Here is a 14,417-nt window from a genome sequence, read left to right on the forward strand (position 1 = left end):
TGTAAATATTGAAAGCGATTCGGAGAGAAGTAACGCATTGGGACAGAACGACCATCGAACAGAAGCACTAATGGGTTTGGACTTTCTAGACGAGTGGTTTCTATCACAGGGTAAGACGCACCACCACCCACCCACCTCCCCCTGAAATTAGCTGCGACGCCCACGCCGCCCGAGAAACTTGCGTAATTGCGGTCCATTGAATGCGAGGCGCCTGATAAGAGGCGCCTAATGATGAGCGGATATCGAGGGGGTTGTATCCTTGGGGCACATGGGCCACATAGCCAATAGCCGGCTATTAATAATTCCATTGAACTGCACCTGCCATAAGGTCAATCGGATCCGCCGTGGATCCGCCCCATACCCCCCCCAAACCCCCGCAGCCCGTGCCGATATCGAAAAAGATGCTAAAAATATGCCTCTGTCGGTCAACAAAATTTTCATTTCACTTCATTTTGTGCTCACCGAAATACGACGAAGAGATAATGAGCGAAATCCCCCGAGAGAGAGGAATTCGAAGAGCGAGCGGGAAAATTTTCAAATTTTTCACCCATCGCCGTGGCGTTGGAAAATGTATGAATTTAGTTTTTGAAACGCCGTCATAGGCGCTGCTGTTGCCTTCGCTGCTGAAAATTCACTCCCAGAGTTCGTGGCTGTGTGTGTGTGCGGGTGTGCGGTTGTGTGTGTGTGTGCTTTGCGGTTGTGGTGGTGTGCGGGTGTCTGACCCAACCAGCACACACGTACAGTTCAAAGAGATATACAACACATATATGGATATATATCTGTGCAATATATAGTAAAACGACGCAAACTGCAGCGAGCGCGAATGAACCAATTAATACACATAATAAAAATCTGAAAAATCCGTGAAATATCCAAAAATATAGCATATAGCCACAGACAAAGTTTCGTGTACATTTGGGCGGCGAAATGCGCAGCTCTTGTCACTGGCCAATCGATCTAATAAATCTCTCTGGAGGGGCGTTATGAATGGCCTGTTCCCAAAATATCCCGTCCGATATATTTTTTAAGCACTTTTGTTGACAGGCAATCTTAGGATGAAATATGGCCGGGAATTAGCTGTTAGTTGCCATTCTGAGCACAGATCCGCAAAACTTTCGCGTCAAATTAGCCAGTCTCATTAACAATTTTAATTGAAATTGCATTTTTGTTTCGTCCTCGCCTTAACTCTCTTCTCGAATCCTCTGCCATTTTCGAGATACAGTCGTACTTCAATATAACTACCCATGCTTCGTATACACTTAAATGGTTAATGGATCTAATTTACGAATCTGACTCAAGTGCCAACCATCCATTAATTAGTAATCGATAAGCATCGCTTAAGATGCGAGTGGAAACAGCTTAGAATGCATTTAAAGCAAATTGAAACTGACAGATAGGCAACCAAATGGACGTCGGAAAGGATACTTTCGTCGGTTATTCCTGCAATGGAAGTTTGACTGTATTTCTAAGTATAATTTTTATTTGCATGTCATGTTTAATTAACGCCTCCATGCAGGAAAGACCGAGAAAGTGTTCGTCGCTCCGGCCAAAAAATTTGAAATCGCCCCAAACGAGTGGAATGGAAATGAATATGGTGGATGTGGGGGGTGGGATGTGCTTTGCCGAAGGGGGTTGGATGGTTTTGGACCAGGCCATGGAATGGCAATGGAATGAAACGAATTCGGATTTCATTCTGACCCCCGAGAGCGCCCCTTCTATCCCAAATTTTTGGCCTTTTTTTCCGTCCGTACAACCAGTTTTGTGTACGTTTTTCTGTCTACTTTGTGAAACGAGCCAGTTGAATAAAAACAAAACAAAGTGAATGGAAAAAAAAAGGCGAAAGACGAAAGCGCCAGAGATATGTATGTTTCCTTTTATTCTTTCGATTTGGTTCCGTTTTGTCTCTCCCAATTGGGTGCTCCTCTCACCGCTAGTATCTTTCACTTTTTCCACTTTTTCCACTCTCGGCGGCGGGCACAAAGAACCTAAAATTAAATATTTTCGCCTTTACATATCGCAGCCAGTGGCAGAGCAAATCGTTTCTGTTATTGTTTTTGTTGCTCTATTCCCATACACCGCCGCTGTTGTTGCTGTTGTTCTTCTTGTTTGTGCTGTTTATTGGAGTGCATATGTACGGACGGACGGAAGAACGGACGGACACACACACATACGCAGGCGTTTAGCTGGACATTCACGCAGCACAGTGGCGGCCAACATAATAGTGGTCACGGAAAGTTGCAGTGGCAAGCGGTAGGAATTTTTTGCTATCCTTTTGCCCAATTAGAGCAGGAAAAGTTGCAAATTGTTGTTTACAATTTGGCCAGGAATGAGGTCATTATAAATACATAGCGAAACGGCGGAGGAAAATCGCGAGCCAAAGAAAACTCAGCAAGAACGAATAGTTTCCATCTTCTGCACTTCACTTTATCAGCATAACTTTTCTCGACCCTGAGTAATTGATTTAAAATTCATTTTATATGTACACATTTTTCGTTCGATCGTAATTGGTTTTCGTATGAAATAAATATTTGAAATCACCAGCAAATGGCACAATATGTTTGTTGAATAGTTCGGCATATAATACTTTTCTGGAAAGTAAACATTCCCAAAGCATTTTCATTTCAACGTTTTTGTTAAAATTATTTAATTATTTGACAAGTTGAAAGCTTATAAGGAAACCTTGTTATAGGATCTCGATTTTATCGATTGCTATAAATATCCTGGAATTTAAACATTTGGCTGCAACTGTAGGCGTTTTTGTGAGAGCCTGCAAAAGCATTCCACTCAGTTGGGATTTGTTGATGCATTTGTCCCGGTCCCCATTGCCGAACTCCCTCATCCCCACATCCTCTCTACATTCCTATTTCCATCACATTGGGCATCTGTGAATGTCCCTGTCCATGACTATGACACAAAGGCCTACATTCTGTCTCTTAGTAGAAACAGCGACAGAAACAAGAAAAAAACAGCCAGCAAAGCTAATGAGCGCATTCAGTTAAAAATAAAATTCAAAATGAAACATACCCAAATATACACGAATTGAAATGAATTGAATCGGATTGAAAGTATCTCAAACAGCTGTTGCTCATCGTCGGCAACGGACCACAAATAAAATTCCCAGCAACAAATTCGCGACGAAAAAAATACATAAAAATCTATTAGAAAAGAAATACGCGTAAAATAGAATTATCAAGGCGAGGCACACACACCAAAAAAAAAATCAAAAAACAAATAGAAAAATAAACGAAAAAAAATCACGGAAAATCTGAATGAAAGAACTTTTTCGGACAACTTCCCCCGACGGTGCTAATGTGCAAAGTTTTGTGTTTTCATCAGCAGCAACGCCAAGAGAAGCGGGAAAAACAAGCAAAGAATTCACGGCAAATTATTTAAAAAGAGTGTGCAAACGGACGGGCGACGACATCGGGCCCTGGAGAATTTAACAGCAATAACAACGGAAAAAAAATAGAAACCACCAGAGGGAATAGTCTAGAATAGTCCGGCGGACCGCAAGCAGTTCAAGCGACTACGAAATGCCGTTTGTAACGCCCCGTGCGGGGACAAGCAGTGCAAGCAGTGCGCCCGGCGGACGCACCACGTTCCGTCCGCCATGGGTGAAGGACGACGGCGGCACCACTGCCAGCAGCAGTACCACAAAGCCCACTGCCACTCCGTGGGCAAAGAAGACAGCGACGACGACGACCGCCACTCCGGCAGCAAAGGAAAATGGAGAAAAGTCGACTGCAACCAAACCAAAAGCAACTGCTACCACGACTGCAGCCGCGAAGAAGACTGCGACCCCTGAACCGGCCAAGAAGACGACAGAGCCTGTAAAGAAATCTTCACTGGCCACAAGCACAACGGCGGCCAAGAAGACACCAGAACCCGTAAATACCAAGAAGGCACCGGAGCCAATCAAGAAAGTGGCGCCCACTGTGGGGCCCAAGAAACCAGTAGCCACCACTTCAGCGCTCAAAAAGAAGAAGGAGCCGACACCACCACCCGAATCTTCCTCGGAGGAGGAAGAGAGCGAGGAGGAGGAAGAGACCGAAGAGGAAACCGAGTCTGAGGAGGAGGAAAGCGAAGAGGAAAGCGAGTCCGAAGAGGAGGAGAGTAAGGAAGAGGACACCACCGTGGACGAGAAGGTGCCCGAGCACGTGAAGAAGGCGGCCCAATTGCGACCCACCACCGTCAACAAGAAGCCGGAACCGGAAAGTGAGTTGACCCAACGTTTTACCATGGAGAAACCCAAATTACGCAGCGTGGTGGTCAAGCGGGATAAGTCCTTGAAAAAGATGGCCACCGAGGACGACGACGAGGCCGAGGAGGGCGAAACGGAGGAGGAGCGCGACCGGCGGCGACGTTTTAAATTAGAGAAGCCCAAGCTGCGGCATGTCAAGCGCGAGGAGAAGCCTTTGCCCAGCAAGAGCACCGACGACCTGGCCAAAATCCGGCCCGTGCTCAAGAAGGTACCCAAGATCGATGAGCTCCTCAAGGAGCCGAAAGAGGAGCCCAAGCCCGAGTTCACGACCAAGACCCTACGCAAAGCGTCCATAAAGCGCGAGCCGAGCATCAAGAGCGGTAAGTTGTCCGATCCAGATCGATCCGATCCGGAGTCAGCTCCAGTGATGGAACCTAACCCGATGCCCGACTGGATTAACCCGATTAACCTCTGCGAATGGATCGACTCAACAGCGCTGTAAATTTTTGCCCCTGCTTCTTTAATGTCTAATTTCTAACCAGAAATGTTAAATTTACGTTGGGAACGGCTGTGGGGATATATATTTTATATTTTTACGTTTTCTGCCTCTCCGATTTTCGTCGGCCCTGGCCAAAAGGCAAGGCCACCACTAGGGGAGCAGCAAACAAAACAAATAATGCGTCACCATGGCGGATGAGCGATATGTGCAAAAAAAAAATTCGCATTGGGGATGGGAACGTGAGAATATTTTTAAAAAAGATTAGATGTGTCACAGTTAAGATATTTTTGGCAAATATTTTTCATAAGCTTAACGCTTGAACAAACATCAAGGGGTTTCACGGGGCGTATGAGTTATTTTTTCTACTTTGATTTCCCATTTAGTATCAAATATATCCCATTTATTAGTTTTCAAAAACGCGCTTTTGTAATTACACAAAAGATTGCGATTGCATTCAACTTATCTTTCGTTTAATAAATGCATTTTTGCAAATATTACGCATACGCCATGAAAGCCGATGCACTTCAATATTCAATTATTTCCTGAAAGCGAGATGCTTTTTAAAAGGGATAGCTATATTGCATATTTTTCCGCCGTAAAAAACACAACATTTTAATTCAGTGGGCATTGAAGCAGAAACAATGAAACTAGTTTGGTCAAGATATCAATCTCCATTGTAAGATTTAATTTCCAATGGCCAATACAGCTTCACGCTGCCATCAATGTCTGTAACCTGTCGCTCACAACCATCGCTGCCTGCTCATTTATAAAAACGCAGGAAAATATACGATATACAAGTGTCTGTATTCAGAAGGCACACACTCGTATGGGTGGAATATGGGAATTTATATACTTGAAATGAATGTGTAAAAAATATTTCATCAAAATGTTTCGCCCAAACAAAAACCACAAAGCGCACACAGACAAGGGACGAGCACAACGGAGGAACGAACAGTGGGAAAAACAAGGCTATAAAGCAATATAAATATCATTTTTTATTTATTAAATTTTAGTGAGTGTTGTGCATTGAGCCGAAAGAGGCGCAAAGTGTTTCCCTGCCTGACTGCAGTTGCGAGTGGGTTTTATTTGGGCAACCATCTCGTTTTTCGGCGAGGATCCATCCGCTCGTCGGTAAGGGCGTTCGACATAACAGCACAAAGGTATGCCGGAGCAAATGTTCTCTAATTCCGTATTTATTGCCACACACACACACACACTCTCCACTCGAGAAGGTTGTAATTCTGTAATGGACTTTCCTGCCGCGAGGCTGGGCTCGATTGGCGGCAAGGCGGCAGGGGCAAGACTTTCAAAAAACAAAGCAACCAAATGTTGCATAAGCATGCTGTCACCTGGCCTCAAAATTGAATTGCAGAAAGCCCGCGTCCGTGGGCCAGGCCTCCAGTTTTCCCCTGGGGCAGGCAACTAAAATGAAGTGAAAAGCTCGTTAGGATCTGGCCAAATGGGTTGGGTGAAAGGGCTAAGGCAACGGCTAGCGCTACGGCTACCGCTACCGCTACGCCTACGTGTGAGGCAGTTAACTTGCCTTTTGTGCCCGACCTAATCAGTGGGCAATAACGTGACCGCAAATGCCTCCTAATCTTGACCGACAAACAAAAGGGATCGAAGAGGCGGAGACTGGCCAAAGAGGTCACTAAATAAAATGACCAAAAAACGATGTCCGCCAAAAATAAAACAGAGCATCGTTCGTCCTTTTTAAAGCTGTCACCCTATCAAACAGAAGAAGAAAAAAAAAAATAACAAAAAAAGGGAGCAGCACAGAAGGACACTAGGAAAAAAGAGGGCGAAACATTTATTTAATGTGTTCGGGTGAAATCTTGGGAGGAAGGGTCCGAAGTGGAGTGGGCTCCTTTTTATGGTCTAAGACAAAATTCATGATTATTGCTCATTCTGTCAAAACTACAACATAAAATGGAATGTTTTAAAGCCAGATGAGGAATGGCGGGGAGGCACAAGGACACGGCCGGCCAGCGTCCTGGTCTCCTAAGTTTTATTCCACCAAGGAAAAAAAAAAAAACTGGCAACTATCGAATGATAAAAGGCAACTCGGACTCCAATTGGAAGTGAATCCTCGCGAGGGGTCGAGCCGAAAGCAGCCAAAGATATATGGGATTGAGCTTGATAGAGTCTAACTAAATGCGCCATTTATATTCAAATATCCGCCACTAAAAAACAAAACGAAATAAAAGACGGCGCTGGCCGCAAGTTCCCCTCTTAAGAGGCTCGAATGTCTTCAAAGGACAAAAAGCGGCAGGACGAAAAATATTTTCTTTTATTTAAATGAGCCTCATCTCTATGTATCCCTCTGTAGATGCGAGACATGTAACGGCTGCGCCCCATATTTCCTTACTTCTTTTTTTTCTTATTTTTTTTTCTTTGGGAAACTCTTAGCCCTCTTTTTTGTTTCTTCGTCGCGTGGTTTTCCAGGGTCAAGCGATGGGTGGTGTTGGTGGTGGTGCAGACTAGGGTCCGCCCGTCATTAGAAACGTCGACTTTCAATAGGTGAGGGTGATTTTCATTTTGGGTTTTCTGTGTGTGCCCCACCCGGTGAAGCATAAAAGATGATTAGGCTCTTTCAAATTTAGATGTAGCGTGGTCAAAATGACGTAAAGAGGAAAATGGTTCAAAGCTCGGTGGCACACACACACACATACACACTTGCTAATATTGGCCAATTGCTGTTGGCCATAATTATACTGGGCGACAATGAAATGGTTGACTGCATAATTGGATTAGTGTCCCCCAAACGACGCCACAACAAATCCAAATTGAAATTGAATTTTCTAATTGGACTTAAGGCTCGTCTCCGGAGGCACAAAGGAAATTAAATGAAGATTACCGCCCAGCGGAAACAGCAAAAGTATTCAAAGTAAACAAAGTAAGCTCTAAAATAATATGATATCTAATTTATAAAGAGTTTACAGCTTATATTACACAAATGCTGCAAAATAAACCAGAATTATCCTTGGAGTAAAACTCTGCTTTAAATTCTAAATTTTAGCAGTATTTATTTTAGGGCTAATAATGATTGTGAAAGGAAAACATTACAGAGTTCGAACAACATGGAATAAAAACGTTTATACCTAAGCGGCTTCCAAAAATATATTAAATATATAAGTTTAAACTGCACTTCAAAGAGGGAAAAATGAACTTGGTTTCGAGGTAAAATCCTAGAGAAATACATAGAATTTTGCGGTGAACCAACAGCATCATTTCCGAGCTAATCGGGTTCCAAATAGTTTACAAAAAGCCCCATGTAATCTCCGGCTAGCCCCTTCGCACAGCGTTCCGGCCAAGGCAGAAACGCTAATCATACGGAGGAGCTTTGGGGGAACGACTCCCTGCCATTCTGCGCCATGAAATATATGAGCTGGCTGAGCGGTGCTTCATCATGCCCCGGCAGACAATGAATGAGCACAGCCTGGAAGCTGGGAAGTCACTCATCGGGCGGCTGGGCTGCCAGCAGTCCATGACCAGGACTTCACTTCCCAGTAACCAGTAACCAGCAAGTAGTAACCAGTACCCTGTAGCAGCAGCAGATTCCCTTCACTCACTCCAGTTGCCTGGGGTTCGCCAGTTTTTGAAGACCCGACACTCCACACTCCACACTCCGGGTTGATTCAATGACAACGGCAACATTTGTGCATGCATAGAATATTCCGCTGATGATAACACAATGAGCCAGGAGGGGGCTTTATGAGGAGGGTGCCATGCCTCACCGAGAGTGAGCTCGCAAAATTTATGTTTACATACCCCGCTATTCATTCTGCGACGTCGTAAGTGCGGGCTTTGCGGTATATTAAGTGGGTAGCCTCATCTCAACTGGGAGCTCCGAGAACCAGGACCTGCTCCTGCTCTTCATCTTCAGTCGTGGCAGTGGCAGTGCTTGCTTTTTATTTAAATAAGAAATAATTTTGTCGACATGAATGAATGAAGACTTTTATCTGCCCGGCACCCTTGCCTCGTTTCTCTTCGCGTGATGTTGTTGTGCTTTCTTTTGTTTCTTGCCCGCTTCCACTTTTGTTTGCCACTGATTTAGGATAACTGCCAGGGGTTCGAGGGCGGGTTTAGTGGTTAGGGGGAGAGCTTTTGTCCATAAATTACTAAACCGAATTGAGCGCAACTTACTAAACGCGTCCTCAATTGGCTGTCCGAAAAGTTGACCACGTATTTTAATCAGAGCTCCTCTTCCCCCTGGAAGCAGTTCATTAACATGCAGACATGGGGGGAAAATTCATGAGGAGCTGCTGGATCGGTAGCTTGAGGTGAAGCAGCTCTAGACAATAATCAAGTTGGTCGTTTGCTCTGATTTTATTCGGCGAAGTAACACGAGTTCGGATTAGTTTCATTACCTCTCCAGCTTGGCCAAGTTATCCACCTCCTTTTCACTCAGCTCAAGGGGGTTTCGTAAGGTATTTCGGATACTAATGCACCGCAAAAGGCAGCCAACCACTTAAAGATTAAGTGCAGATCCAGCCAGGCGCAACGGAGAAACCGAAAAACTGGAAAACCGAAAAAGGGGAAGGCAGACTGAACCGGAGCCGGAGCCGGAGCTCAGACAAAGGATAAGGCCCGAGCGGTGGTAGCCTTGGTAACACACACCCAAACCCACCCAAAAGGCATCCAATCTCCTGCCCCCGCTTCCTGCCAGGACTCAAACAAAGCTAATTAACAGATTTGTCAGCTTTTCATCACTTGGTGATGGTGCTGGTGGTGGTGCCTTCATTGTTTCCCTCTTCTTTTTGTTGTTTGACTTTTACACTTTTGAACAACAAGCCGAAAGGAAAAAGCATGAAGAAATGCAAAGTATTCGATAAAAAATTATGAAAGAAAACCATCTTGATGCATGCCTGTGTGTGAGTCCCGAAGAAATCGAAACTGGCCAACTTTTTCAATTGTTAATTACGAGGCCAAGTAGCGAGGCGGGCGATTGGAGTGCAGGTCACAGAGGGAGGTAGCCGGATCAGAGCAACTGCCTCGGCAAAGTGAAGATTGTTAGGCCAACAATTTAAGCGGAAATTTATTAGAAACAGCTGGCTGCCTAGCTGCCTGGCTGGCTGGATACAAGGCGTTTTGTGTCTCGCCCACACTGCCAATCCTAATTGGCCTCGTTAACAGAACACCAAGTCGAACACGAATAAGAAATACTATGAAGCGAAGGCGGAAAAAGGTCCCAGCCAGAAGAGTTTAAACTAACTTAAAACCCTGGCTAGTGAGTGCGGCAGCCAGTCGAGCGAAACCCGACAAAGTAAAAAATGCAATCAAAGTTTTGTGCCACCCGCCTGGCTGCCACCACTGGTCGCCCCCAGTGAGCCGAATTGAATGGTGTTAAGGCAATAAAACACCATCAAAGCCAGGTCCACGTTCCACGACAAGACGGTGTCGGGGGAGCAGGACGAGGACGTGGACGAGGCGTAGGCGGAGGCCGCAACGGAGGCAGGCACTAACTTTTCAATCTCTGCTGCAACTTCCGACAGAGACAGCCATGTGTCTAGGCTCCCATCCTATTAGGAGCACCCCCCATACACCAGGCGAAACTTTAGATAAACAGACTATAAGCCTTTTCTATTCATATTGTGTTTGGCTAAAAGGCGAAATGATGAACTGATATTTTCCAAAACACTAGACAATTCCCAAAATGTATTCTCTAAAATGTATAATCCAGCTGGCATAATAGTTTGTAAGGAAAATGTTAGATATGCTTAAGATTGCCATTTAAGTGATTTAAAATGTACTAGCTGAAAAGATGAAAATAGCTTTAAACTTATTCAATTGGGGAATTGATAGAGACAGAAGCTTTAAAAAAAAAAACGAAAAGAAATAAATAACCCTTAATGTTCGGAGTGTAAACCCATCCATTCCATTCTCTTTGCCCTGTATTGATATGTATGGTGCAACTTTGCTCGCAAAGCACAGCTAAATACTGGGGTGACGAGTCCTCTGGCGGTTGGACTAAGGAACCCCGCGGGAGCCGAAAGAACAACAAACAACTGACACAAATTGCAAACTCATTAAATTAAAATTATATTTAATAACCGCGAGTGCACGCAGCGCCCGGCGATTTGCTCTAATGCCCAACGACCAAACCTCGCGCCCACTTGCACCACTTGCAGCGAGTGCCCCACCCACCATTCGGCCAGAGAATAACCGCCGCCCACTTGGGTGCATTCCGTGTTTTATTGTTGCAGTTCCCGCCCCGCCGCCGCTGCCCTCGCTGGTGCCCAAGGCCCCGCCACCGCCGCCCCCGCCCCTAGCTCCCGGTGAGAAGAGAGTGCTCAGCAGCACACAGAAGGAGACCCTCGAGAAGCTCAGGTGAGTGGATGAACCAACGACTGACCCCTGAACCCTGACGCCCGCCAGCGCCAGCATACCCGAATATCCTGGCATCGAGATAGCTTTTACCTTGAAGGCGCAGGATGGCCATAATTCCGATTCGCTTCGATTCGCAGGACTCGACCCCGAAGGCGCCCCGACTGGTCCGAGATGATGAAGGAGGTGGAGAGCGGCAAGAAGCTGCGCCATGTGGCCTGCAACGATAGGTGAGTGGGGTCCGCATGCTGTGCAGTAATTACCGATTGCAATACTCCCGATAATTAAAAAGGGAATGAAAACTGGAGTTATTTAAGGCCACAGGAGTACCTTGAGCATCTTACTGTGTTGACGCCACTTTATCCGGCGAATTTTAATGACTTTTACTCAAATTTTTATGGGGACAAGTACTAGCAACCAAACACAATGTCTTTTATTCAATTCAACAATTCAAACCTAAATAGATCTCAGCCCATCCTGACGTGCAAGTCGATAACCAAGCTGGACGACAAGTTCATCTACGAGACGGAGAAGGGCAACTCGCACAACAAGCTGCTCAAACAGATCCAGGGCGGCATCAAGTTGAAGCCAACCAAGACCAACGATCGCAGCAAGCCGGTGCTGGACGGTCTGCGCAAGTTCCGCCGACAGATGACCATCGAGGAGCAGCTGCAGAAGTCGCAGTCGAAGATCAACATGCTCAGCGAGGCGCCCAGCAGCCATGCACTTGGACCTGGCAGTGCCACGGCCTTGGGAGCCGGAGGATCTCGGCCCAGCATCGTATCGACCATGTCCATCGACGAGGAGAGTCCCGACGAGCTGGACGACATCGACAAGATCCGCGACGATCTGCAGAGCACCAAACAAATGCTGGCTCTGGAGCTGCGGAACCGCGAGGCGCAGGACCGCGAGAACAAGAAGCTGCTGGCCAAAATCCGCACCCTAGAGACCGAACTGGAACGCGAGAAGTCACGCGAAAAGAATCTCGAGTACGGATCCAATGTGATTGTGGCCACCATGGATCCCACGCCCACCGCCGAACAGACCTATGTCAACTCCCTGAAGCGCGAGGTGGAGGACGCACGCAAGGTGTCCAAGGAGGTGGAACAAAACTATCAGAGCACCGCCGAGCAGCTGGTGGAGGCCAAGACGGAGATCGAGGAGCAGCGCCGCCAAATTCAGTTGCTCGAACGCAAGTTGGCAGCAGCTCTACAGGTGAGTCCGTTTGCAGATCGGTTTCGGTAATATGTATATGTAGTTTTGGGATGCTGCTCAAAGTGTTGTCAGTTGAGACTAGGATTTCGGATTACAACCATTTACAACATAACTATCTCCAAGGGTTTGCCAAGCATCGGACTCCGAAGCTAGTCCTTCTTTCTTGTTTTTAGTGTCGCCGGCGTCGCCTCGCTGCGTCCGCTGAGGGCGGCAAGTAGACGGGAGCAGCTAACGAAGCCACCGCAATACGTAGACTCCGCCTTAGATCCCTCGTTAGTTGTCTCTAGTAGCCACTGTAGCCAGAGAAACAGATCAGCTGACAACACTTGACACAAATGTGGGATGGGTCTGGGAAAGGATTACCACTGGATACACCTTGTTTTTTCCCCAAGAACTGCCTTTTCCTTCTTAAAAACGGTTTGCACACGAGACTTAAAGCACGATTATAAAACACTAGAAATCTGATTGCATGCAGCAGACAGCATGAAGTTGAGAAGGAATCAAAAAAGTTGAATATTAAAATTATTCACAAGGGAAACCGAAAAATGAAATTCAAAACTGACCATGTTTTATCAAAGCTCGATTTGTATTTCATTTCGGAAGCCATACTTTTCAAGTAAGGTGCCTTCATCCCTTACCTATGCTATCTGTTTGCTTGCACACAATTCCAGACAAAACAAAATCAAGTTTCTAGGAAAATGCTCAAAAAACTCGAGAATTTTTCTTTTAGCAAATAGTGGACCTGGCCATTCCATTGTAAACATTCAAAAATGTAATCTTAATCAAAAAGAAACGAGAGCTATAAACAATGTCCAAAGATCTCGTGTGTAGACGACCTTAAACTCCAACTGCCGGACGCATGCTGCATGAAAGACTCCCGCTACCCGCATTCCGCTTCCGCCCAGACCAAAGCGGTGTTATGACCCGTCTAGGACACGTCCGGTCCCGAATCCTATCCTCCTGGATGCTTTGCTCTTGCACTACGCGGCAACTAACCGATTAACCCGTTCACGCTCTCTTGCAAAGGCGACACCAAGCACTAACAGACCGCACATTAGTAATTGCTTTGCTTACGACGACGACGACTACGACGATTGCTTCCACTACGACCACTACCACGCTGCACGGCACCAGGTAAAATCAGGCCACGCTCAAGGATGCCCTCACTAATCCAATGTGTGTATCCCTTCTTTCCCGTTTTCCGTTATGCATTAACTGCGGCTGCAGGGCGGTGGATCCTTGGACGGATCGCGTCGACCAAGCGATGCCAACTTCGGAAGGGATAGCTCGCCAGAACTGGAGCCTGAGGTCAGCGAAAGCGATCCTGACGAGCCGGAGGAGAAGAAGGTGGAGCGCAGGGAGCGTCGCTCTGGTAAGGAGCTGAAGATCCTGCGCAGCAAGCTCACCAAATTGAAGGTCAAGGAGGAGGCGGCCAAGAAGGAGAAGGACGCCCTCAAGCAAGCCATGAAGAAGAACCAAGAAATCCTCAAGTGAGTACAAATTGTTATGTGTAGTATTATTCTTAAACTGAAAAAACTCTGGTTGACAGGGAGGAGAACAAGAAATTCAAGAAGCTGGAGAAGGAGGTGCAGAAAATGGCTGCCTCCATGAAGCTGGACGAGGACGATGTGGACGGCGAGGAGAAGGACGAGGACGAAGAGGAGGCTGAGGAGGAGCATGCCAGCGAGGAGGAGGAGGAGTCCGACGACGAGTCCGAGGAGTCCGAATCGGAGGAAAGTGAGGCGGAGACGGGCAGCGAGTCCGAGCCAGAGGTGAATTAGCCCCAGATAATCGTTAACTATTCAGCCAGCTTACCTGTACTGTTTTCCGCAGGACTCGCCCAACTCCGCGAAGAAGGCGAATGTGGAGCCGCGCGTGAAGAAGCACGAGAGCCGGTTCGCGGCGATGAAGAAGTGCAATGTGCTGCTCCAGGCGAACGTCGACAATTTGCAGGATCAAATTGTTCAGGTGCGATCGCGGGCCACCAATCTGCAGGACGAACTGGACGCGGTTATTGCCGACTTGGGCTTCTAGTCCCTCAGCTTGTCTTCCGTTTCTGTTTCCGTTCCTTGCTCTGTTTGTTCGAGTGTGTGTGCTTCGAGAATATAAACATAAACAATAATAAACAAACAAACAAACGAAAAACTAGAGGTGGATGTAAAATTGATTCTGCAA

At 46.4% G+C, this 14,417-nt stretch overlaps 2 protein-coding genes across 5 annotated transcripts in view; one reads left to right on the forward strand and one right to left on the reverse strand.

The window, feature by feature from the left end:
* The window catches only part of LOC117145335 (trichoplein keratin filament-binding protein), a 28,225-nt gene extending 14,089 nt beyond the window's left edge, over positions 1 to 14,136 (reverse strand). The window contains exon 1 of the mRNA XM_033310945.1: positions 14,058 to 14,136. The gene's annotated coding sequence lies outside the window, so the exon portion shown is untranslated. The remainder of the gene's footprint in view (positions 1 to 14,057) is intronic.
* LOC117145332 (DNA ligase 1) lies at positions 609 to 14,387 on the forward strand. Of its 4 annotated transcripts, XM_033310938.1 has the most exons (8): positions 609 to 642; positions 3,340 to 4,581; positions 10,907 to 11,030; positions 11,168 to 11,257; positions 11,492 to 12,242; positions 13,470 to 13,732; positions 13,792 to 14,014; positions 14,076 to 14,387. In XM_033310938.1, the coding sequence occupies exons 2-8, from the start codon at positions 3,534 to 3,536 to the stop codon at positions 14,274 to 14,276; spliced, it is 2,700 nt and encodes an 899-aa protein (XP_033166829.1). In that variant the 5' UTR covers positions 609 to 642; positions 3,340 to 3,533; the 3' UTR covers positions 14,277 to 14,387. The 4 variants fall into 4 exon arrangements, with proteins under 4 accessions (XP_033166829.1, XP_033166828.1, XP_033166830.1 ...); XM_033310937.1 differs by lacking the exon at positions 609 to 642 and having other exon boundaries at positions 3,249 to 4,581; XM_033310939.1 differs by lacking the exon at positions 609 to 642 and having other exon boundaries at positions 3,259 to 4,215.
* The last annotated feature ends 30 nt before the right edge of the window (positions 14,388 to 14,417 follow it).

This window comes from Drosophila mauritiana, chromosome 3R, assembly GCF_004382145.1.
Source record: "Drosophila mauritiana strain mau12 chromosome 3R, ASM438214v1, whole genome shotgun sequence".
In the NCBI taxonomy this organism is placed as follows: Eukaryota; Metazoa; Arthropoda; class Insecta; order Diptera; family Drosophilidae; genus Drosophila; species Drosophila mauritiana.